This window comes from Lacerta agilis, chromosome 4 (genome assembly GCF_009819535.1).
Source record: "Lacerta agilis isolate rLacAgi1 chromosome 4, rLacAgi1.pri, whole genome shotgun sequence".
NCBI classification, from domain to species: Eukaryota; Metazoa; Chordata; class Lepidosauria; order Squamata; family Lacertidae; genus Lacerta; species Lacerta agilis.
The window spans coordinates 3014657-3040370 of record NC_046315.1 but is presented as its reverse complement, the minus strand read 5'-3'; the positions used below and the strand labels follow the sequence as shown (position 1 = coordinate 3040370).

Here is a 25714-nt window from a genome sequence, read left to right as displayed (position 1 = left end):
GGGTGTTTTGCAAGCAAAAAACCTAAAACAATGGAGCACAAGCTCCTATTGTTGTTGTTGTTCAGTCGTTCAGTCGTGTCCGACTCTTCGTGACCCCATGGACCAGAGTACGCCAGGCACGCCTATCCTTCACTGCCTCTCGCAGTTTGGCCAAACTCATGTTAGTAGCTTCAAGAACACTGTCCAACCATCTCATCCTCTGTCGTCCCCTTCTCCTTGTGCCCTCCATCTTTCCCAACATCAGGGTCTTTTCTAGGGATTCTTCTCTTCTCATGAGGTGGCCAAAGTACTGGAGCCTCAACTTCAGGATCTGTCCTTCTAGTGAGTACTCAGGGCTGATTTCTTTGAGAATGGATAGGTTTGATCTTCTTGCAGTCCACGGGACTCTCAAGAGTCTCCTCCAGCACCATAATTCAAAAGCATCAATTCTACGGCGATCAGCCTTCTTTATGGTCCAGCTCTCACTTCCGTACATTACTACTGGGAAAACCATAGCTTTAACTATACGGACTTTTGTCGGCAAGGTGATGTCTTTGCTTTTTAAGATGCTGTCTAGGTTTGTCATTGCTTTTCTCCCAAGAAGCAGGCGTCTTCTGATTTCGTGACTGCTGTCACCATCTGCAGTGATCATGGAACCCAAGAAAGTGAAATCTCTCACTGCCTCCATTTCTTCCCCTTCTATTTGCCAGGAGGTGATGGGACCAGTGGCCATGATCTTAGTTTTTTTGATGTTGAGCTTCAGACCATATTTTGCGCTCTCTTCTTTCACCCTCATTAAAAGGTTCTTCAATTCTTCCTCACTTTCTGCCATCAAGGTAGTATCATCAGCATATCTGAGGTTGTTGATATTTTTTCCGGCAATCTTAATTCCGGTTGGGGATTCATCCAGTCCAGCCTTTCGCATGATGAATTCTGCATATAAGTTAAATAAGCAGGGAGACAATATACAGCCTTGTCGTACTCCTTTCCCAATTTTGAACCAATCAGTTGTTCCATATCCAGTTCTAACTGTAGCTTCTTGTCCCACATAGAGATTTCTCAGGAGGCAAATGAGGTGATCCGGCACTCCCATTTCTTTAAGAACTTGCCATAGTTTGCTGTGGTCGACACAGTCAAATGCTTTTGCATAATCAATGAAGCAGAAGTAGATGTTTTTCTGGAACTCTCTGGCTTTCTCCATAATCCAGCGCATGTTTGCAATTTGGTCTCTGGTTCCTCTGCCCCTTCGAAATCCAGCTTGCACTTCTGGGAGTTCTCGGTCCACATACTGCTTAAGCCTGCCTTGTAGAATTTTAAGCATAACCTTGCTAGCGTGTGAAATGAGTGCAATTGTGCGGTAGTTGGAGCATTCTTTGGCACTGCCCTTCTTTGGGATTGGGATGTAGACTGATCTTCTCCAATCCTCTGGCCACTGCTGAGTTTTCCAAACTTGCTGGCATATTGAGTGCAGCACCTTAACAGCATCCTCTTTTAAAATTTTAAATAGTTCAGCTGGAATATCATCACTTCCACTGGCCTTGTTGTTAGCAAGGCTTTCTAAGGCCCATTTGACTTCACTCTCCAGGATGTCTGGCTCAAGGTCAGCAACCACATTTCCTGGGGTGTATGAGACCTCCATATCTTTCTGGTATAATTCCTCTGTGTATTCTTGCCACCTCTTCTTGATGTCTTCTGCTTCTGTTAGGTCCTTTCCACTTTTGCAAGCTCCTATATAGACTTTGAAATTGCCCCCCCCCCCCCCCGTCCAGCTCAAGACCATCCCTCCATACATCATACATACATCAGAATTACATCACAAATTGAGAGGGCCAGAGGAGGTAACCTGAGAATTCTCACACCTGTGCCATCCATCCTTGACCCCTTCCAGACACACATTTCTGCAAAACAAAGGTTTTCTGCCCTGGCCTAATGGCTGTCCTTTGTGAGGGAAATGGCCCATATCTGGCACTCGGGCAGAGACTTCTCACCTCCTCCCTGCAGATGAGAACACTTGGCCAGCTAGGAGTCAAAATGGAGTGAGGCCTGTCTTTCTGTGCTGTTTTCAGACATATTTGTTTGGTACATTAATAACTATTATTATATATAAATGAAAGACCTTAAAATTCTTACAACACTATAAGAACATCGCACGCTGCCCCTGTCTCCAAGGGGGAAGGGACTCCAGGGTTCTGTTTCCTTTGGAAGAGGTCAGTGGAGACCTCCGTGTCTTTAGGGTGTGTGGTTTAACTGTTACATATATACAACCTGAAAAACATCTACTTCTGCTTCATTGACTACGCAAAAGCATTTGACTGTGTCGACCACAGCAAACTATGGCAAGTTCTTAAAGAAATGGGAGTGCCGGATCACCTCATCCGTCTACTGAGAAATCTCTATGTGGGACAAGAAACTGCAGTTAGAACTGGATATGGAACAACTGATTGGTTCAAAATTGGGAAAGGAGTACGACAAGGCTGTATATTGTCTCCCTGCTTATTTAACTTATATGCAGAATTCATCATGCGAAAGGCTGGGCTGGATGAATCCCCAACCGGAATTAAGATTGCCGGAAAAAATATCAACAACCTCAGATATGCTGATGACACAACCTTGATGGCAGAAAGTGAGGAGGAATTAAAGAACCTTTTAATGAGGGTGAAAGAGGAGAGCGCAAAATATGGTCTGAAGCTCAACATCAAAAAAACTAAGATCATGGCCACTGGTCCCATCACCTCTTGGCAAATAGAAGGGGAAGAAATGGAGGCAGTGAGAGATTTCACTTTCTTGGGTTCCATGATCACTGCAGATGGTGACAGCAGTCACGAAATTAGAAGATGCCTGCTTCTTGGGAGAAAAGCAATGACAAACCTAGACAGCATCTTAAAAAGCAAAGACATCACCTTGCCGACAAAGGTCCGTATAGTTAAAGCTATGGTTTTCCCAGTGGTGATGTATGGAAGTGAGAGCTGGACCATCAAGAAGGCTGATCGCCATAGAATTGATGCTTTTGAATTATGGTGCTGGAGGAGACTCTTGAGAGTCCCATGGACTGCAAGAAGATCAAACCGATCCATTCTCAAAGAAATCAGCCCTGAGTGCTCACTAGAAGGACAGATCCTGAAGTTGAGGCTCCAGTACTTTGGCCACCTCATGAGAAGAGAAGACTCCCTAGAAAAGACCCTGATGTTGGGAAAGATGGAGGGCACAAGGAGAAGGGGACGACAGAGGATGAGATGGTTGGACAGTGTTCTCGAAGCTACTAACATGAGTTTGGCCAAACTGCGAGAGGCAGTGAAGGATAGGCGTGCCTGGCGTGCTCTGGTCCATGGGGTCACGAAGAGTCGGACAACAACAACAACAATATACAACCTGAGCATAGGATGGAGGGGCTCACAGTGCTAGCACTCCCATAGGTTTCCCCTTGGTTTTCCAGGGGAGCCCCAAATTCTAGTACAGCACAATACATCTTGTTCTGTCCTGCAGCTTCCAGCCTTCCACACTCTCTCACATAATAAAAGAAAAAAAAACCTGCTCATTTTCCCTTATGGGGTACCCAAGAGCCCATATAAAGTCCTTTTGTAGGTTCTCTATCAGTAGGAGAAAATAACAGAAACCGACCAGAGAATATTGAGAAGCAAAGCAGCTAGTAAGCCTGATCTTTATTAACTGTTGCCACAGGGTGCTCCCCCACACGCAGGAGAGAGGAGGGGGACCCAGAACAAAGGTGTGCCCTCCCTTATATTTTTGTTGTTCAGTCGTTCAGTCGTGTCCGACTCTTCGTGACCCCATGGACCAGAGCACGCCAGGCACCCCTATCCTCCACTGCCTCCCGCGGTTTGGCCAAACTCATGCTAGTCACTTCGAGAACACTGTCCAACCATCCCATCCTCTGTCGTCCCCTTCTCCTTGTGCCCTCCATCTTTCCCAACATCAGGGTCTTTTCCAGGGAGTCTTCTCTTCTCATGAGGTGGCCAAAGTACTGGAGCCTTTTATAGACATTTTAAATTGCCCGCCCTGGAGTCCAAGACCACCCCCAGATACATCATACCTACATCACAGAAAAGGCGGAATACAACAGAAACCTGAGTGTGTTGTTTATCTCATGTGTGGCAAATTACCTGATTGCATTATCTGGGTTTTGGCCACTCTTTTGTTATTAAAGGTAAAGGTACCCCTGACCGTTAGGACCAGTCGCGGACGACTCTGGGGTTGCGGCGCTCATCTCTCTCTTTGGCCAAGGGAGCCGGCGTTTGTCCGCAGACAGCTTCTGGGTCATGTGGGCAGCATGACTAAGCCACTTCTGGCGAACCAGAGCAGTACACGGAAACGCCGTTTCACTTCCTGCCGGAGCGTTACCTATTTATCTACTTGCACTTTGACGTGCTTTCGAACTGCTAGGTGGGCAGGAGCAGGGACCGAACAACGGGAGCTCACCCCGTCGCGTGGATTATAACCACCGACCTTCCGATTGGCAAGCCCTAGGCTCTGTGGTTTAACCCACAGCGCCACCTGCGTCCCTTTAACTTTTGTTATTATAACTACTTAATTCTTGGTCCCATCACCTCCTGGCAAATAGAAGGGGAAGAAATGGAGGCATTGAGAGATTTCACTTTCTTGGGTTCCATGATCACTGCAGATGGTGACAGCAGTCACGAAATTAAAAGACGCCTGCTTCTTGGGAGGAAAGCAATGACAAACCTAGACAGCATCTTAAAAAGCTGAGACATCACCTTGCCGACAAAGATCCGTATAGTTAAAGCTATGGTTTTCCCAGTAGTGATGTATGGAAGTGAGAGCTGGACCATAAAAGAAGACTGATCACCGAAGAATTGATGCTTTTGAATTCTGGTGCTGGAGGAGACTCTTGAGAGTCCCATGGACTGCAAGATATCAAACCTATCAATTCTTAAGGAAATCAGTCCTGAGTGCACACTGGAAGGACAGATCCTGAAGCTAAAGGCACTCAAAGAATCATGCACTTTATACACTCCATCCTGCGGTCTACCTTGGGAGCGGTGGACTCTCCTTCCTTGGAGGTTTTTAAGGAGAGGTTGGGTGGCCAGCTGTCAGGGACGCTTTAGCTGAGATTCCTGCCTTGCAGGGGGTGTGGACTAGAGGACCCCTGGGGGTCCCTTCCCACTCTACAGTGTAATAAGAAAAAAATCTGCCCTTATTCCCTTATGGGGTACACAAGAGCCTTTGCAAAGTCCTTTGCAGGTTCTCCATTGGTAGGAGTAAAAAAACAGAGGCCAACCAGAGAAGATTGAGAAGCAAAGCAGCTAGAAAGCTTGATCTTTATTGAAGCTGTCGCAACCACGGTATTTCTCAGGGGAAAAGACCCAGAACAATGCAGGCATGCTCTTATAAAGACATTTCAAAATCCCTCCTGGAGTCTAGCCCACCCCCAGAAACAGCATCCAATCGCAGAAGAGGTGTAACCCAAGACCACCACCACCCCAGATACATCAGAGCTACATCACAAAATGGGAGGGTCAGAGCAGGTAACTCGGGAATTTTCCACCACACCTGTGCCATCTTTCCTTGACCCCTCCCAGACACACATTTCTGCAAAACAAAAGGTTTCCTGCCCTGGCCAGGGAAATGGCCCATCAACTGGCCCTCAGGCAGAGACTTTTCACCTCCTTCCTGCAGATGAGAACACTTGGCCAGCTAGGAGTCAAAATGGAGCGAGGCCTGTCTTTCTGTGCTGTTTTCAGACACGTGGCCTTATTTGTTTGGTAAATTAATAACAATTATTATTATTATATATATGAAAGACCTTGAAATTCTTACAACAACAGTTATTAAGGCCCAGCATTCCCCCTCCTCTCACTGCCTTTACTTCCATTTCTTAATTCTTCCCACAGCCTGGATTGTAAGCTCCTTGGGGCATGGCCCTGCGGGACTGTGCAGAGGGTGGCCTTTCAGGAAGAAGCAATGGAGGCTCTGCAATTACTTGACAGTGAATTTACTCTCCTTCCCTAAGAGCTGTTTTAAGTGAGGGACATTTAAGGGAAGGATATTATTCCTCTTGATAAGAAGTCTATTTTCCTTGTTAAGTAACAATTAAGGCCTTGACATTAAAGTTTATTATTACTATTATCATTACAAGTAAGGCCTTGACATTAAAGTTTATTATTTAGGGAAGCTTTAAAACTGTGATATTTTAAATGTATTTTAATATTTGATGGAAGCCGCCCAGAGTGGCTGGGGTACAAATAAATTATTATTATTACTACTATTATTATTATTATTACAAGTAAGGCCTTGACATTAAAATTTATTATTTAGGGAAGCTTTAAAACTGTGATATTTTAAATGTATTGTAATATTTGATGGAAGCAGCCCAGAGTGGCTGGGGTACAAATAAATTATTATTATTACTACTATTATTATTATTACAAGTAAGGCCTTGACATTAAAGTTTATTATTTAGGGAAGCTTTAAAACTGTGATATTTTAAATGTATTTTAATATTTGATGGAAGCAGCCCAGAGTGGCTGGGGTACAAATAAATTATTATTATTACTACTATTATTATTATTATTATTACAATTAAGGCATTGACATTAATGTTTATTCCTATTTTTATTATCATTACAATGTTTGTTTAATTATTATTATTATTATTATTATTATTATTATTATTATTATTATTATTATTATTATTATTACAATTAGGGCCTTCACAGGAATGTTTATTCCTATTACTGTAATATTATGGTATATGCCCGACCTCTGCGAGCATGCGCACTCGCCGCCGCACGATTTCTCCCTGGGAGGGGAAAAATGCCTCTTCCCCGACTGCGCACGCGCGCCCCGTTGGCGCGTCCGGAGGGGAGGGGAAAAAAAAAAAAAAACAAACTCGCACCCGCCCAAGCTCCTCCCCCTATTCCTCCTGTTCCGCATCACGTGAGCTCGCCTCCCGCCCTTCGCCTGCCCCGGATGTCGTAGCCGCGCGGTCACGTGAAAAAAAACACCTTTCTACCCTCCCCTCCCCTCGCCGTAGAGCGAGCGTCACGTGGCCGGAAGAAGGTCAGGTCGGGGAAGAAACACGAGAGAGCGGCGCCCGCGGAGGGGGAGGCGGGCCGGGCACTGACAGGCAGGCAGGCAGGCAGGCAGGGGCCGCCGCCGGAGGGCCTCGCCCGAAGCCGCATGTGACCCGCCGCGGCCCACCAGGACAGGCCGCTCTCCTGACGCCGCCATGGGGTGTTGCTACAGCAGCGAGAACGAGGCCTCGGACCAGGTGAGGGGAGGAGAGGGGAGGCCTTTCCCTGCCGGGGGGGTGCGTCTTCCCCGGTCCTTCCCCGCCCGCCTCTCCTTGCCACGCTCCCCACTCTCGGCTGGGCGGTCGGGCAGACGGTTCTGAGGCTCGGGTGGTCCCGCTTGCTGGGGCAGGTGAGGTGGGGGGGCTCTGAGGGTCTCCCTGACCCGCCCCCCACCCCGTTCGAGGAGGAGGTGCTTCCCTCCGGGGCCTGGTGGTGCGCGTGGAAACTCTCGGAGCCAACTCCCAGGGGCCGAAGTCCCTTTGAGAGCCAGTGTGGTGTAGTGGTTAAGAGAGGTAGACTCGTAATCTGGGGAACCGGGTTCGCGTCTCCGCTCCTCCACATGCAGCTGCTGGGTGACCTTGGGCTAGTCACACTTCTCTGAAGTCTCTCAGCCCCACTCACCTCACAGAGTGTTTGTTGTGGGGGGGAGGAAGGGAAAGGAGAGTGTTAGTGATAAAGCAGGATATCAAATCCAAACTCTTCTTCTTCAGTGAATCCCTGGCACGTGGGATGCTATACTTAAGTCTAACAATAAATTAGTTTTCCAAAGACGGGAGGTTTTAATTTTCTTCCTGAAGCCCTTTGAATGTGGCTCCTTCCAGGGCTAAGCCCCAAGTGAGTGTTCACCATTAGCAAAACATGCAAAATGTGAGAGCCAGTGTGGTGTAGTGGTTGAGAGTGGTAGACTCGTAATCTGGGGAACCGGGTTCGCGTCTCCGCTCCTCCGCATGCAGCTGCTGGGTGACCTTGGTTCTAGTCACACTTTTTTGAAGTCTCTCAGCCCCACTCACCTCACAGAGTGTTGGTTGTGGGGGAGGAAGGGAAAGGAGAATGTTAGACGCTTTGAGACTCCCTAGGGGAGTGATAAAGCGGGATATCAAAACCAAACTCTTCTTCTTCTTCTTCTTCTTCTTCTTCTTCTTCTTCTTCTTCTTCTTCTTCTTCTTCTTTGCCCCCCCCATTCAAGCTTTGCCCTCCCCCTGGCGATGGGCATGGGCATTCAGATGGTGTGCATGTGACCAATTATGCGGGGTGGGGCTTAGACCTGTGTCCCCCTCCCCAAATACTGTTCCAGTTACAGGTGGGTAGCCGTGTTGGTCTGCCATAGTCGAAACAAAATAGGAAATTCTTTCCAGTAGCACCTTAGAGACCAACTGAGTTTGTTCTTGGTATGAGCTTTCGTGTGCATGCATGTATCTGAAGAAGTGTGCATGCACACGAAAGCTCATACCAAGAACAAACTCAGTTGGTCTCTAAGGTGCTACTGGAAAGAATTTCCTATTTTGTTCCCAAATACTGTGTCCGAGTTTCCACCCCTGGTGGAGACCCACTGCCGTGCGCGCGCCTTGGGGTGGGGGTGGAGAGGGCGCTTGGTGGGCTCCGAGCATGTGCCCAGAAATGCATTGCTGGGGAGCAAGAAGGAAGCCGAGGATATCGGGCTTGGGGAGGCCGCGGCGTGAGAAGGAGTCTCCCTCTGCTTCCCCGCCTACACTTATTGGCCAGCTGCGGCTTAAGCGATGCTCGCCTCCCTCTTTCCCACCCAGTCTTCCTCCACCTCCTTTGTCATTGTGGTTTCTCCGCCTGTTGCTCTTTCCCGCCCCCCCCCCCGTTTCTCTGCTTGTCATTTGTGACAGTTTGTTCCTTCACATTGTCATGCCGTGGTAAGGAGAAGAGATGTGCAGCTTTCAGAGATGGCTCTCTTGTCTTCTGCAGCCTCCTGATCTCATATATAGCAGTGTTTTTCAACCACTGTTCCGCGGCACACTAGTGTGCCGTGAGATGTTGCCTGGTGTGCCGTGGGGAAATTACTTTATATATAGTCAATATAGGCACAGAGTTAAATTTTTTAACATTTTCTAATGGTGGTGTGCCTCGTGATTTTTTTCATGAAACAAGTGTGCCTTTGCCCAAGAAAGGTTGAAAAACACTGATATATAGCACGGTCTGTGGCGCTATATGCCCCTAGTACCTGTTGCTTAAGAGTTTAATAAATTTAGCTGGGGGGGGGGGGAGAAACGCTACCGCTGTTCAGTTCTCATTCCCTTTCTTGGTTTCTGGCAAAGCCTGCAGTTGGGTTCTCCTCCCACATTGCAGGTGAGGCAACTGTGCAGCCCAGATGGGTGTGGCCCAAGGGGAGCCTGTTCTGCTGCTTTCTAGCCTGCCTCTCTGGTGTGGGTAAAATAAAATAAAAAAGCTTGTTTTGGCTACTGCAGCGTGTGAAGCAACAGGGTACCTCTTTGAGCCCCAGTGTTCAGCCTTCCCCTTTTGCCTAAAGCACAACTTCCCAAATTCAAGTCATATGACTTCCCTGTAATGAAATGCAAGATCTGTTACATTCTCCACTGCTCTCAAATGTGCAGTCTTGGTAAGGCAGGGAAAGGGAGCCCAGGCAGGCCTAGGAAAAATGTTTTGCATTCCAAGCAGCCAAGGTGGAGTTGTGAGGAGTAGTCCTGGCCATGAAACGGCATTGGATTGATTGATTGATTGTTACGGTTATCAACCAGCACACACATATATACATAAAAACAATCCAAAATACATACTAAAATATAGACTATAAATATAAACTTTAAGCTTTAAAATTTTTACATTAAAAAAAAAAGATATCACTACTTTAAATGGTGGGCTACAGCCGATTTTAGCACTGGTTCGTCTTTAGCTCTGTCCTGAAGTTATATAGGTACTGCTAACTGGATTGGACCAAATTTTTATGGCTCTAGCACAGAACTTGGCTACCTTTGCTGTCACATAAACGTTAGCGTCCGAAAGAAGCCACTCTACATAGTAATTGTCCGAGCGTCCAGGTAGCTCAGCCAGCATCGTGTGGATAAGCTCGCCTCGCACCTCCTCGTAGAAGCAGCATCGCAAGAGTACCGTATTGTCGCTCCATAGGACGCTCTGGACCATAGGGCGCACCTCATTTTTATAGGAGGAAAACAGGAAAAAAAATATTTTCTGGTTTTCCTCCTCTAAAACCCATGGTTGTTTTTTTTTTTTTTTTTGTGAATCAGCTCAAGGTTTTGCAGCTTTTTTTGCAAAGGGAAAAGCCCTGCTTTTTGAGGATCAGTTCAGATTTGTGCAGCTTTTGTAAAGGGGAATAAACATTGCTTACAATCCAGTAAGCACCAGTACAAACCAGTACAGACCAGTAAGCACCAGCAAGTAATAGAAAGCAAAAGGAAAGCAAACCAGTAAGCACCAGCAAGTAATAGAAAGCAAGAGGAAAAGTAACAGAAAGCCCCAAATGGCTGCAAAACTCAATTTCCCAGGATCCTCAATTTCCCAGGATCCTTCTGTGCAAGGGGCCTGGGCAGAGCAGGAAGGGAGCTATCTCCCTTATCTCCCTCCCCGATCTCCTGCAATCAGCTGTTGAGCGGGTTCCTTTCAACACTCTCTTTCCCTCTTGTTAGCCTTTAGCTCTTTCTAAAACAGAAAAAGCAGGATCTGCCTCCCCCCCTGGGCAATTTGGCTCCAGGGACCATGCATTCGCTCCATAAGACACACAGACATTTCCCCTTGCTTTTCAGGAGGAAAAAAGTGCGTCTTATGGAGCAAAAAATACGGTATGTGGCCAATAGTTTCCACCTCTCCAGATCAGCACAGGCAGTATCTCTCGCACAATGGGGTCCGTTTGTACTTCCCTTGGAGAACTGCTGAAGGCATTATACGATTATGGGCTAGAGTAAATGCTCTTCTATGAGAGGGTATTTCTAGTTGGAATAGATATCTAGCTGGGCGGGACAGGTATCTCCGTTCCTCCTGTATTAGAAAATGGGGTACTTTACTCAGGTCCTTCTGTCTTTCTATGTCTGTTAGCCTCTGTTTAACAATGATCTTTGCTGAGTTAAAGTCACGTGACATGAGGCTAGATGGATGGAGGCCTATACTTGTCAACTTCTTTACTATGGCTTTGCTCCAAAGGGATTGATAGTTATCTTTTAATAGCAGCGAGGTTAGGCCCTGTGGGTTCAGGTTAAGCTTCAGCCAGAGGTTACACGCCTGCATCCATACTCTGGCCTCCACGCAAATCATGCCTGTTTCTAACCGTATGGCTGCGTTTGACACACAGGGGGGCATTTGTAAAGCCAAACGGCATTGGAAATTACTCTGATGTGTTTTACCAGCCTGAATGAAATAAAACTGGTTACCTGGAGGCTCTTTGCAGGTGCCCTTGTTAGTGGCTGGGATATAGCACATTGTATAAGGCTAGAATAATAACCATAATCAGTGAGCAGAATTAGTAGTATAAAACAGCTCATGTATTGCTAGTTACCCTGGCTTTGTTTGTTTGTTTTTTGAAGCATAGGAGAGAATCCTCTTTCCATTTGTAGTAGATTCTGCACAGAACTTGCTTCTCACAAGACAGAGAGGTCTTCAGAAATATCCTCTTCCCTTCAGATCTGAGGTTGCATCTTCGTTGCTCGTGCCTTGGCCAGTGTTGTGTGTATTTGGGCAGGGGGTGAGGGGGGTGGGAAGAGTGCAGAAACGCCTTGGCCTGGACTCACAGATCTCTGTTACTTGGCAAGCCCAGCCAGATCAGCTGTTCTGGGCCATCAGCCTTTCTATCTCTCCCGCTGCTATTCTTGGTGGCATCTATCGCTGTCATCTTGAAGGGCACCTGTGAAACTGTCACCGGAGCCGTCAAAGGGTGGGGGAATACTCTGTGTGTGTGTGAGAGAGAGAGATTGCAATTATCCAAGCATTTGTACAGTGGTACCTCTGGTTACGTACTTAATTCGTTCCGGAGGTCCGTTCTTAACCTGAAACTGTTCTTTTTTTATTATTGATCATTTTTATTAGTTTTTTCCTTTGAATTTTAACAAACAATTGAAATAATATAAGAAATTATATAAACAAAATACAACACAAACTTAAATTTCCAAAAATTTGTACCACTCTTGTCATTTACATTTAGAAATTCGGTTCCCCTCCCTTCTTCCTTCTTATGTCTTCTCTAACTCATATGTCTATATTTCGCACATCAACTCTTCTTACTCCAAAAAAATAAAATAAAAATAAAAATTCCTTATCGGATTTCGACTGATTCTTATACACTTATTTCCATACTTAAATCTTTCCTTATTTCTTGTATATTCATTTTATCCATAATAATCACACGCCGAGTGTTATATGTCATCCTTTACATCCTACACACCTTGTCCAAATAATCCATAAATTTCCCCCATTCATTTCTAAATGTTCCTTCCCCCTGCTGTCTGACTCTCTCTGCTGTCTGAAACTGTTCTTAACCTGAAGCACCACTTTGGCTAATGGGGCCTCCCGCTGCCGCCGCTGCGCCGCCAGAGCACGATTTCTGTTCTCATCCTGAAGCAAAGTTCTTAACCTGAAGCGTTATTTCTGGGTTAGCGGAGTCTGTAACCCGAAGCGTACGTAACCCGAGGTACCACTGTACTTAGCCTTTCAACCGACTAGCATTGCTAGCCTCCTAACAGCATTGTTTGTTTATTTTTACTTAAAATACCTTTATGCTGCCTTCAGGGTTGCATCCACAATGCAACAATAGTTAGAAGTAGGACATTTCTTCCCTCTGTTTACTTATCTCTGTCAGTCTTATCACAGTGAAGGGAAGAGGGGGTTATGTCAGCCCTTTCCTGGAATCATTGTGTTTACCTCTGGCACACTGCGTAAGTTTCCATTAGCCCTTTCTGTTTAATGCTCTCCGTGTTTGTGTGTTATGGGTGGAGCACGCACAGTCTGAAAGGGAGACGGGAACCCTTCAGCCACCCATGCTCGTTTCTCCTGAGGTGACTTCTTACTTTGCCACTGGTCTGACATCATCATCATCATCATCATCATCATCATCATTATTATTATACCACCCTATACCCGGAGATCTCAGGGCAGTTCACTGAATAAAATAAAAATATAAAGCCACAAAATACATAATCAAAACAATAACCTCCCCCAAAGCCCCCAACATTTTAAAAGGGCATAGGATGCCAATCAAAACAACCCAAGGCCTGGTTAAAAAGGAACGCTTTTGCCTGGTGCCTAAAGGTGTATAATGAAGGCGCCAGACAAACTTCCCTGGGGAGAACATTTCACGGACAGGGAGCCACTGCAGAGAAGGCCCCGTTCTTTTCTTGCCACCCTCCGGACCTCTCGAGGAGGTGGCGCACAAGGAAGGGCCTTGATAACAAGGCACCTTCCTCTGGTGAAATGACAGGTGACAAAATAGCTTCTTAGATACCATTTTCAGGTGGGGGCACCATCATGGTTCCCTTCGGGGAAACATGAAGACTTTAGGAGTCGGGGAGAACAGCAGGGAACCCTCTTGATGCCGGCAATTCTGCACGTTTTTGCATTAAGAGAACTGAAGTGAAAAGGTATTGCTTTGTCCATCCTTCATCCCTTCTGGCAAGGCAAAAAGTTCTCCTGTGGTTTTTCACTTCTTAGCCTTGCGGCCGAGAAAGAAAGCAGAACTTCTCGAAACAGATCTTACTCGTATGTTCTGCAGCCCTCTTTGGTTCAAACCCTGAAAACATGGAAAGTTCTCTTGTGTAGATTCTGTGCAGCTTCCTTTTACTTTTGCCTTTCCAGCCTGTCTGGGGCTCGTAAGGTGCCTCTTAAAACGCTAAGGAACTGGGTGCTGGGAGGGTCCTGTTGCACTGGCTGCCTTGGTTTTGTTTAGGACTAGCACAGCTGTCTGCCCTGGTGGTTGCACTTCGTGGGACTCCTTTCCCATTTTGACAAGGCTGAGTCCCATATAGGCTTCATGGGCATTGGGGAGCAGTTAAGGCTTTGGAGGGGGCTCTTGCCAGGCGTTGCCATGGGAACAGAGAGCCCTTTCCTCGGGAAGTGGCAGAAGGACCAGAAGCACGCTGCAGCAGCAGCCGTGAAGGTGACTCAGAGGCTCTAGTGGAAAAGGCCTAGACAGAGGCACGGTCCCTTCGCAGGCAGGAAGAGCATTTGCCCATTGCGCAACAGGCATGCGTGTCTCTGAGGCCTGGAGTGGGAACTCTGCAAGCAGCAGCTGTGGGGGGGGGGATTATTGCATGCTTGGTGCAGCCAAGTGGGCTCTGTTGTCAGGCAAGAGGAGGGGGGAAGGGGGAGCCCTCTAGCTCATGCCCTCAGTATTAGGTTTAGTCTATCTATCTACATGCTCAGGCTCCGTACCCCAGATATGCACAGATCCGTCTTTTCCTCTGCTTCCAATCAAATGCAGAGATGTGACTGAGGGTTGAGTAAGCTTGTGCCGGACCAGTCAGATGGGTGGGGTATAAAATAATAATAATGATAATAATAATAATTTGTTGTTGTTGTTGTTCAGTCGTTCAGTCGTGTCCGACTCTTCGTGACCCCATGGACCAGAGCACGCCAGGCACTCCTGTCTTCCACTGCCTCCCGCAGTTTGGTCAGACTCATGTTGGTCGCTTTGAGAACACTGTCCAACCATCTCATCCTCTGTCGCCCCCTTCTCCTTGTGCCCTCCATCTTTCCCAACATCAGGGTCTTTTCCAGGGAGTCTTCTCTTCTCACGAGGTGGCCAAAATACTGGAGCCTCAGCTTCAGGATCTGTCCTTCCAGTGAGCACTCGGCTGATTTCTTTAAGGATAGATGTTTGATCTTTTTGCAGTCCACGGGACTCTCAAGAGTCTCCTCCAGCACCATAATTCAAAAGCATCAATTCTATGGCGATCAGTCCATACAGTGCCCATAAGAGGTTGGGCCAAGGCAGTGCTGCTGTATTTTTCTAGAAAAAGAGGCACCATAACTCACCAAGAACGCCTCCCTTATCTGATAATGGCAACGACACCCACCTGAGAGGGGCTGGAACTGAGTTGAGGTGAGATCCGTCTGAAATGAAAGCCCTGGGCCAAGGTGCCGCTGAGGAGTTTTCCCAGAGGGATGTGACCGCCTTTTCTGGAGCTGAGGACAAAGATTGGTTGCTCTTCCTCACACCCTTGTGGGTAACAGGCCAGGCAGCTGAAGTTGGCTGCGATCAGAGGGAAACAAGGCCTTGGTCTGTTTCCAATTACGAGAGCGGCACCCCCGAGTGGTCAGGTTTCAGGAGCTGCAGGGAACTGCCTTGCCAGAGTCCGTGCTGGAGCATTCCTGAGAGAAACCCAGTGGGTCTGTCTGGCTGTATGAATGAGAGGCGAGCACTTGCTGGAAGCCAGGTGTGGAAGCTGAGTGCCCCTTTGGAGTAATTTGGGACCTGCCCAGGGGGTTGGAAGCCAAGGAGTCCGCTGAAAATTGGGGCCTGAGCTGAGGATGGCAGGAGAAGTGTGGCGTGTCTGCCAGCATCTGGAGGGGACACCAGGTTGGAGAAAAGGTGTCATGGTACGTTGGCCTCCTTTTCCAGAAAGAAGGATACTCAGAAATGTGGTCCCCTCGCAAAGGGTTGCTACCCAGTCAGGGCCAAAGGTGACCTGTGCTTGTTGGGCTACTTGTGAGCAGGAGGAACTCTTTATGTTGAGCTGAGTTGATTTAATATTTGTATCCTGCTTTTCCAGCAACAGATGTCGAGCTCAAAGTGGCTCACAATGATTTGCAGTGGCATTAAAAAACAAACATACATTGCTATCGTTTTAATGCCAAACACAGTAGCGTATAAGGCAAACAACAACAACAACAAATTCAAACAAAAACCACAAAACGATACAATTCAGTAAAGTCATAGTATTGCCAGGATCCTTCATGATCACATGGACTCTTGCTCCAGAACAACAACAACAAAACAGATTAGCTGTTCGTTGTCCAAAGCATTGTTTTTCAACACTGCAATCGGTGGAAGCCACATTTGCTGTGCAATCACTGTAGGCATTTACATGGAACTATGCAACTATACATGGACCCAGGTGGCGCTGTGGGTTAAACCACAGAGTCTAGGGCTTGCTGATCAGAAGGTTGGCGGTTCGAATCCCTGCCACGGGGTGAGCTCCCATTGCTCGGTCCCAGCTCCTGCCCACCTAGCAGTTCGAAAGCAGATCAAAGTGCAAGTAGATAAATAGGGACCGCTCCAGCGGGAAGGTAAACGGCGTTTCCGTGCGCTGCTCTGGTTCGCCCGAAGCGGCTTTGTCATGCTGGCCACATGACCCGGAAGCTGTCTGCGGACAAACGCTGGCTCCCTTGGCCTATAGAGCGAGATGAGCGCCACAACCCCAGAGTCGGACACGACTGGACCTGATGGTCAGGGGTCCCTTTACCTTATGCAATTAAAAACTCTTTGGGGTGGGCGGGCAAGGGATGTCCAGAGCAACGCCAGGGGGGGAGAAGCTCAGGAAACCAGCCGCTAGTTGCTCCCCAGCCCAGAATTCTTTCGCTTTTCCAGCTGAGCCAGTGCAGGAAGGGAGTGGATCTGCAGCCAAGGTGGATTTGATTTAAATCAAATTGATTTAAACCACGATTTAAATCACTAGTCAGTAAGACTTGATTTAAATCATTTTTTTACAGACCCTTTCTTGCTGGCATAACCTTAATATTTAGAACTGGGAAGAAGGGCCTGGAATCAGTGAACTCTTTATTAGTTGACTGGCAAGCACTTCAAGGTCTCGCCCAGGACTTACACATCCCAGCTACTATTTCCACCACCAGCCCTTTGGGTTTGCTTCTACATTCAGGTGCCTATTCTGTACAGTTACGTGTTAGTGCAGTTGTTGGAACCCAGTGGGACTGGGAAGAGGTTGCCAGCCCTGAAGTGCCTTCAGCACTTGCCTCAAGTCTGAGTTGCACAATTATTCCACAAAGATCCCAAGACTTTTTTTTAAAAAATAATATTTATTAAAGATTTTCCAATTAAAACCAAATTACAATACATGATTAAATTTTCCAAACTCCCCCTTCTCTCACCAAGGGGAGCAAAACGAAACAGACCCCCCTCTCACTGGGGTAATTATCAATTCTTTCCCAATTTAACCAATTAGCTTGTATACATCATCTTTGCAGGCTTCCCCGACCCCCCCCCCCCCGTTGAATTCCAAATTAAACCCTAATTCACAGTTATCGCCAATTAAATCTCCACGTTACTTATACATTCTAACATTTTTCTTTAACCTCTTTACCAAATAATTATTCATCTGACATATCTTATTTATAAGTTTGACATATCCTCTGCTTCACTATATTTCTGAACCCTCCATAGCCTGATTTTTAATTTCAATAGATTAACACATTTTAATTAATTTACTTTTAACTCTTCTCCCCCCCCCCCCTTTCCTCCCTCCGGTCCCCAAAGTTTTGGCTGTTAGTTCCAAATCATTAACCATTGTCCATTGCCATACCATCTGTCAAAACCATAAACAAAGAGAATATCCATACAGACATACATTTTCTCAACCCACCCCCACCCTCTCCAAAGATCCCAAGACTTGTGGAGTATTCTGCTCACAAGGCTCCATTTTCATTTTTACTGCTTCACACTTAGCTACTTGTGCATACCTATTCCACTCCAAACAATCTGTTCATTGAACCTCTTGGAACTTAGCATTTAAGAGGTAAGGGGTTGATTCTGTGTATATAGATTTGCAAAGGAACGATGGGATTAAGGTTTTTTCCTCAACTCGGTATGTTCATTTTATAACATTTTTTCCTGTGAAGAAGAAAAGGCATGTTATCTCCGCAGACACAAAACCACACTTTTGAGAACTGAAAAAAAAACCCAACAAGCATCTGCGATAATATCTTCTCGTTAGAAAAACTGCCCCAAATAATCTTACGGAAACCTCTGGAAGAGCATGACATTGTGAATGGATTAATGGAATTCATTTACCAAAAAAATTAAACCTTGCATATATAGCCTCATGCTACATAATTAAAAACAAATCCTTATTTCCTGATGAATAGCCTTGGGACTCTGATGTAACTTAAATAGAAAACTATCTTTATAAAGATTCCCCCCCCCAAAGCATTTTATTTATAAAAAATATGATTTAAATTTTAAAAGAATCTGATTTAAATAAAACAAAATCTGATTTTTTTTAATTTTTTTAAAAAATAAATACATTGGTTTTTATCCACCCTGTCTGCAGCCATAGCCTCCTGTTCCCTCCCCCTCCACTTTAAGAAAGCTACACACCCTCCATATTGCAAGCCCTGCCCCTCTGGTGAGTCCAAAGCCCATTTCCACGTGGAGGAGGTGGACCCACTTTTCAGCAGGAGGCAGGGAGCCTTCTGCACATGATCCTCAACCACCACCACCCCACACCCCTTGGAGTGCACAGCATCATCTTCCTCTCCCACTGCTGCCCACACAGCATCATCTTCAGTGGGAGGAAATGGGGCCTGCTTCAGACCTACAGGCTGTGCCTGTGAAACCCCTGTGCAATGAGATTTTGTTTCCTCTTCTCCCAGCAAGCCCCCCAAATCTGCTCCAGTAAAGGTAAAGGGACCCCTGACCATTAGGTCCAGTTGCGGACGACTCTGGGGTTGCGGTGCTCATCTTGCGTTACTGGCCGAGGGAGCCGGCGTACAGCTTCTGGGTCATGTGGCCAGCATGACTAAACTGCTTCTGGCGAACCAGAGCAGCGCACGGAAACGCCGTTTACCTTCCCGGAGGAGCGCTACCTATTTATCTACTTGCACTTTGACGTGCTTTCGAACTGCTAGGTGGGCAGGAGCTGGGACCGAGCAACGGGAGCTCATTGCGGGGATTCGAACCGCCGACCTTCTGATCGGCAAGCCCAAGGCTCTGTGGTTTAGACCACAGCGCCACCCGCGTCCCTATTAGTCTGCTCCAGAGGGTCCCCCAAACCTCCAGAGCTGATTTTAAGGGCATGCTAGGGGGAGGGGAAGTCTCTTGGACCAGCAGCGCCACCGATGGCCCCCTCCTAGCATATGATGCTTTCTGCTCATCCTCTTGCAGTTAACCCTTGCATGTCCCTGTCTCATTTCTCATCCGCCCACCGTCCCCCCACCCCTCTTACAAGCGGCCTCTGCTCCTGGGGAAGGAGCACTGAATTAGGTGAAGAGAGAGAGGAAGACCTACGCATGGAAGTCAGAAGCACATTCCGTGTTCAGAGGAGCTGCTGGGTTGCCTGGCCCTCTCGACTAGCAGCTCCTATGGATCAGGCGGGGGGGGTAGGGGCTTGTTGGGGGCTTTGTCAGGCAAGATGATGTGCTAGGCCAGGGGTCAGCAAACCTTTTCAGCAGGGGGCCGGTCCACTGTCCCTCGGACCTTGTGGGGGGCCGGACTATATTTTGAAAAAAAATATGAACGAATTCCTATGCCCCACAAATAACCCAGAGATGCATTTTAAATAAAAGCACACATTCTACTCATGTAAAAACACCAGGCAGGCCCCACAAATAACCCAGAGATGCATTTTAAATAAAAGGACACATTCTACTCATGCAAAAACACCAGGCAGGCCCCACAAATAACCCAGAGATGCATTTTAAAGGAAAGGACACATTCTACTCATGTAAAAACACCAGGCAGGCCCCACAAATAACCCAGAGATGCATTTTAAATAAAAGGACACATTCTACTCATGCAAAAACACCAGGCAGGCCCCACAAATAACCCAGAGATGCATTTTAAATAAAAGGACATATTCTACTCCTGTAAAAACACCAGGCAGGCCCCACAAATAACCCAGAGATGCATTTTAAATAAAAGGACACATTCTACTCATGCAAAAACACCAGGCAGGCCCCACAAATAACCCAGAGATGCATTTTAAATAAAAGGACATATTCTACTCCTGTAAAAACACCAGGCAGGCCCCACAAATAACCCAGAGATGCATTTTAAATAAAAGGACGCATTCTACTCATGTAAAAACACCAGGCAGGCCCCACAAATAACCCAGAGATGCATTTTAAATAAAAGCACACATTCTGCTCATGTAAAAACACACTGATTCCCGGACCGTCCGTGGGCCGGATTTAGAAGGCATCCGGCCCCCGGGCCTTAGTTTGGGGACCCCTGTGCTAGGCAGTTTGCCCGGTGGTCTGGCTCCAGCATTGGGCTCTCTGTGTGCTGAGATGAGGGGTGCATACCTTCTTCCATTGTGCATTTGAAGTCGTCTTCCCCTGTCTGAAATGTCCGAACCAGGGTTGAACGTTGAGCTGTTCTAACTCCTGTGTGCACGCAATCTGGATCTAACTCCTGTGTGCACGCAATATTGGATCAGGGACCCTTCCCTTGCCCGCCAGTGGCTGCTGGGTCCTCTGCAAATTCCGACCGCTGTCTTTCTTTTCCTCCTTGCTTTCCCCACCTTAGGGCGATGAGTCTAAGCCCCTGCTGCCCACGGCCTCCAGCCCACCCAAGCCCTTAAATGGAGCCGAGCCCAACTGCTACAGCCTGCCTTCAGCCCGGACGGACGAGCAGGCTTTGCTGTCATCGATCCTCGCCAAGACAGCCATGTGAGTCGAGCGCGTTTTTCTTTAGCGCGTAGGTGAAAAGTCAAACGGATTCATAAAAACATAGAATTGCAGAGTTGGAAGGAACCCAATGGGCCATTTAGAGCCAGTGTGGTGTAGTGGTTAAGAGCAGTAGACTCGTAATCTGGGGAACCGGGTTCGTGTCTCCCCTCCTCCACATGCAGCTGCTGGGTGACCTTGGGCTGCTAGTCACACTTCTCTGAAGTCTCTCAGCCCCACTCACTTCACAGAGGAAGGGAAAGGAGAATGTGAGCCGCTTTGAGACTCCTTCGGGTAGTGATAAAGCGGGATATCAAATCCAAACTCTTCTTCTTCTTCTTCTTCTTCAACCCCCCCTGCGCTGCAGGAACAGAACGACTAGGACCAAAACAGGCTGTGCTGCACCAAAAGCAGCCTTCCCCACCCGGGCGACGTTTTTGACTACAGTTCCCATCAGCCCCAGGTTCCTACGTGGTGCTGGGGATGCTGGGAGTTGTAGTTCAAAACGTCTGGGGGGCGGCTCCAGTTTGGCCAGAGCCGGCCTCGCGTAGGAGCCTCCTGAACCACCTTTTGCAGAGCTCCAAGGGTGAGAAGGACCTTGCTTGCTCAGGGAACCAAGGATTGGGAGGCAAGCAGTGGGGGAAGGGCTGTGCCCCTCCTGGCCTGCCTGTGGTCTTCCAGTGGGGCACCCGGTCGGCCTCTGTGGGGAACAGGGTTGGATAAGTAGAGTGTTTAGGAGATTAAGATGCAATAATGATGATAGAGGGTAATTAAAGTTAAGAAACTGTGAAGGAAGTTTGTCAATGAAATCCAGCAGTAGGAGACTGGGGGAAACCACCCTAAGATGTTAAGGTTAAAATGTTAACTGTATAAGAAATTTTTGTGTTGTCTGTTTTTATGTTTGTTTTGTTTTTGTTTTGTGTGTGTATTTTTCTTATAAAATGAATAAATATTCAAAATAAATAATACTCAGTATTTGAAGGTCAGACGTATAAACAGTGGGTCAAAAACTTTTATAACCAAAACGAGTGCCAGATGAATTGGCGTTTGGGTGGGATTTGCCACCCACGAGACGATTGTTAAACGAGCTATTAAAAAAACAACAACCCCAGACCGGCTGCAGAGTCCAGCGCATCCACTTCCCCCTCTGAGAACGTGAAGCGGGCGGGTCAGGGTGTCTGATCTCTGCCCTCGCTTTCTTGCAGCAACATCATTGACGTTTCGGCCGCAGATCAGCAAGGCATGGAGCAGCATGAGTACATGGACAGAGCCAGGCAGTACAGGTAGGTCCCCCACCCCACCCCCCCACCCCCCAGGGAGCCCAGAGCAACTCTTTCCTGCTTCTGCACCGGAAATTCCTCCCCCCCCCCCCGCTTCTTTGCCCTTCACCTACCAATTGTCGGGACCCTAAACTTAAGAGGTGGGCTGCTAAACACACGAATTAGGTACCAGGCAATTGAGAATCTCTCTGCTGTGGGACTCCAAACTGGTCCGGGACCGAGATGCTTCACAGGCCTGGCCCTGCTTCACCTAGAGATGGAAATAACATTCTCCCTGCGCAGGCCTCCCTTTAGAGCCAGGGGTGGGCAGATCAGAGTTTATGGATTTGCTTTGAGTCGCTGAACTGATCCACTCCTGGCTATCCCACCCTTTGTTTGTTTGAGTTGGGTAATTTAGTGGGGGGGGTGGGGTGGGGTGGCGAGGGAATAATTTTGCTCTTATTTTAGGAGCCATAAGTGTGTGCTGGAAAACGCTCAGATCGGCCTTAGGGCAGCAGTTCCCAAACTCCCTACCCTGGAGGACTGCTTGAAAAATTCTGAGCATCTCGGTGGACCATTTAGTGATCTTTTCTTTATTTTTGCCTCTTTTTAAAACAATTGTAATGCGCTGTACTAGATGCTGTAGGGCTGTATTTTTACAAACATAAAATGACCTGGACCACAGGTGGTCCACAGACCCCGTCGTCCCCCCACACCTTAGAGCAAAGTCTTGATGCCCACTTCCTTCTTTTTGCTCCCTGCTGGTCTCTCTCTCTCTCTCTCTCTCTCTCTCTCACACACACACACACACACACACACACACACCCATTGCTTCTCCTGCCTTTCCTTCCAGCACCAGGCTGGCCATGCTGAGCAGCAACCTGATGCACTGGAAGAAGCTCTCGACGCTCCCATCGCTCACCACGCAGCCCCATCAAGTGCTTGCCAGCGACCCCGTTCCCTTCGCAGACTTGCAGCAGGTGGGTACGCTCCCCCCCCCCAGGGCCACGAGGCTCTGACGCCCATTTCCGCCGTTCCCCTGAACATCTGTGGCCCTGCAGGTGGTGGGGTTGGACCACGACCGTGTCATCCCGAAAAAGAGCCCGTGTGGCATAGTGAGTAGAGTGTCAGGCTAGGACCTTGGAAGACGAGGGTTCAAATCCCCATTCCCTCCATGGGTAACCTTTGGGGCACCAGCTGAACCTCCCTCGCAGGGTTGTTGTGAGGATAAACTGTGGAGGGGAATTACGAATTCTAGCCCTGCTTTGGCTCTTGAAGCTGGCACCATCAGTGCTCACCTGCAGGGCAGGGCCATGCCTGTTGAGTTATGGGGTGAGGTAACCTCCATAACCTGTGGGGTTATGCGGCGGAAACCGACATTGTAATGGCGTCCGGCAGGCTTCCTCTGCCCCACTTAGCTTCCCGTCGGCTCCTGCAGAGTATCGCGGCAGAGGTTTGCAGCAGCTTGTCTGTGTTAGGAATTCCAGCAGGCAATAAATCACCAGTACACAGCTTCTCTTAAACTACGGAAGCATTTATTGTACAGCAGCTGAAGTAAACAGCAGACCGGGAGAAAGCGAAGACAATGCCTCTCCCTTCACGGCAAAACAGAAAGTAATAACAGACGTTCACATAACAAAGCATATACCGTATTTTCCGGCGTATAAGACAACCCCCAACTTTTCCATTTAAAATATAGAGTTTGAGATATACTCGACCGCAGATACCTCCACCCGGCGTATAAGACGACCCCCGACTTTTGAGAAGATTTTCCTGGATTAAAAAGTAGTCTTATACGCCAGAATATACAGTACCCCATATGTGAACCACCCCAGTGATAGGACATCACTTCCCATGAGCTATTAACCCTGTAAGCTCTGGGTCACCTCACAGTGCCACCCCACCCTTCAGTATCTAATCAATAGATTAGATCCTCTTTTTAAAAAGGGAGCTGGCGAGAGTCACTCTGCGGTTATCAGCAGCTGCTGCCATGCCGCCTCTCAGGACCGGTTGCTGAGAAGCAGCAGTGGGAGACGCTTCTGGCTGCCTTCCCCTGCTTTTGTGGGTCGCTGGATGTGCCCAGGAGGACCACTGGGGTGGATGAATCCGCAGGTGGATCAAGGTCCACTTTCTCACCCCGGATCGACGTGTCCTGCCCCATTACGTACGCTGCTTCAGAGAGTTTTCTTATTAAGCATTCTCTACAGTTTTAGTATTTACTTATCTTTTACATTTGCATACCGCCCTGTGCCCATAGTTCTCAGGGCGGATCGCAACGTAAAATTACAATATAAAAAGGACAAAATGTGTAAGAAAAACGAGAACAGACAAACCTGGGCCCCACCTCCCCGTTATTCCTTTCTGCCGCTCTGCGTGTTCACAAACACTTTGGGTGGGTGGGTGGGTGGAATCGACCCCTGGAAGCCACAAGGGGCGGGGTAGGTGTCGCACGACCACGGTGTGAGGACACACCATCCTCCCTAAAAAAGAAGGCATTGGGGGGCAGGCAAGGCCGGCCTTTCCAGGAGGCAGAGGGAAGCAGCTGCCTTGGGCGGCAAACTCCGCAGGGCCAAAAGCAGCCAGGAATGTGACCCGTGTGGCCTGCCCAGAGCTAGTCTGCTGCCATGGGGTGCGGTGGAGGACTGTTCCATCCCCAGCTATGAAGAGCCTGGAATTGTTGCATTCGGGCAGCAAACAGGCTGCTCCTGGTGGCAGAGGCATTGCGTCCTCACCTGTGGCCTCGCGCATCAGCAATATCCAGTTCAGCCTTCGCCACGTGGGGGACCACGGGATGTTTGGGCCTCCGTGTGCTGGCTGCGGCTGATGGGTGCTTGGATTCCAAAACATCTGGAGGTCCCCGTTTTAATCACAGGTGCTTTTGAGTTTGCATACGGGACTTGCTTGAAACTAAAAAAGGCTTGCTTCCGCCCCCCCCCCAGCCCAGAGTTGCCCCCTAGAACAGGCATAGGCAAACTCTGCCCTCCAGATGTTTTGGGACTACAACTCCCATGATCCCTAGCTAACGGGACCAGTGGTCAGGGATGATGGGAGTTGTAGTCCCAAAACATCTGGAGGGCTGAGTTTGCCTATGCCTGCCCTAGAATATGCTGCTTTTTTTTGGTGACGCGAATCTCCTCCTGGAGTGCCCTGTATGGCTCACCCCTCCCTTCTCCCCGTCTCCACCCAGGTCTCCCGGATAGCTGCGTACGCCTTCAGTGCTCTCTCCCAGATCCGAGTGGATGCGAAAGAAGAACTGGTTGTACAGTTTGGGATCCCCTGATGCCGATCCCGCAGACGCCTGTAACTTCTTGTTTTTTTAACAACCTCCCACTTTTCCTTTCCTCTCCCTCGCCACGGCCGGCTTTTCACTGCAGTGGGACTTGTACGGATAAGCGATACACTGAACTTCCTGCCACTTGCGCCCCAGAGACAATTGCCTCCGCCAGCTGCCAGCTCCCTGGGGCTGGTTTGACCCACGTTTCTTCCCCCTCCCGTGTGTGTGTGTGACGGTGGGGGGGGGCATATTTTTGCCAGAACCGTACATGAATTGGTTTGAGGAGGGGCCAGGCCCTGAACACTGTGCATGCTTAAGCCCAGCTCCTAAAGAGGTGAGCACCGCACTCTTGGTCATCGAGGGGACAGGGGACGGGATCCTGAGGCCCACTGGCGGTGGGCAGCTGTGCTCGCTTTCATTTACTCCCCACCCCCCAATAAGGCTCTGAAATTCTTGCCTCCGGGGTTAGGGGGCTGAGATGCGTTGCAGCTGCTGCCTCCCCCTTCCCACTTGGGGTTCAACCTGCATCACTTTCCCGTTGCTGCCTGCAGAATGCCGGGCCTTCTTTTTAGGATTTGGGGGGAACCAACGAAGGGTGCGTTGGGCTT

At 48.2% G+C, this 25714-nt stretch overlaps 1 protein-coding gene across 1 annotated transcript; it reads left to right on the top strand.

The window, feature by feature from the left end:
- Nucleotides 1–7111: 7111 nt before the first annotated feature.
- LAMTOR1 (late endosomal/lysosomal adaptor, MAPK and MTOR activator 1) lies at nucleotides 7112–25714 on the top strand. The gene is made up of 5 exons (XM_033145908.1): nucleotides 7112–7225; nucleotides 20434–20576; nucleotides 21779–21856; nucleotides 22686–22812; nucleotides 25020–25714. The coding sequence occupies exons 1-5, from the start codon at nucleotides 7184–7186 to the stop codon at nucleotides 25110–25112; spliced, it is 483 nt and encodes a 160-aa protein (XP_033001799.1). The 5' UTR covers nucleotides 7112–7183; the 3' UTR covers nucleotides 25113–25714.

Bases quoted from the DNA above. Each gene is read 5' to 3' on its own strand.
- LAMTOR1 (XM_033145908.1), top strand. From the start codon at position 7,184: ATGGGGTGTTGCTACAGCAGCGAGAACGAGGCCTCGGACCAG. The intron at 20,577-21,778 runs GTGAGTCGAGCG...GCTTTCTTGCAG, and splicing joins ATCCTCGCCAAGACAGCCAT to CAACATCATTGACGTTTCGG. The intron at 21,857-22,685 runs GTAGGTCCCCCA...CTTTCCTTCCAG, and splicing joins GACAGAGCCAGGCAGTACAG to CACCAGGCTGGCCATGCTGA.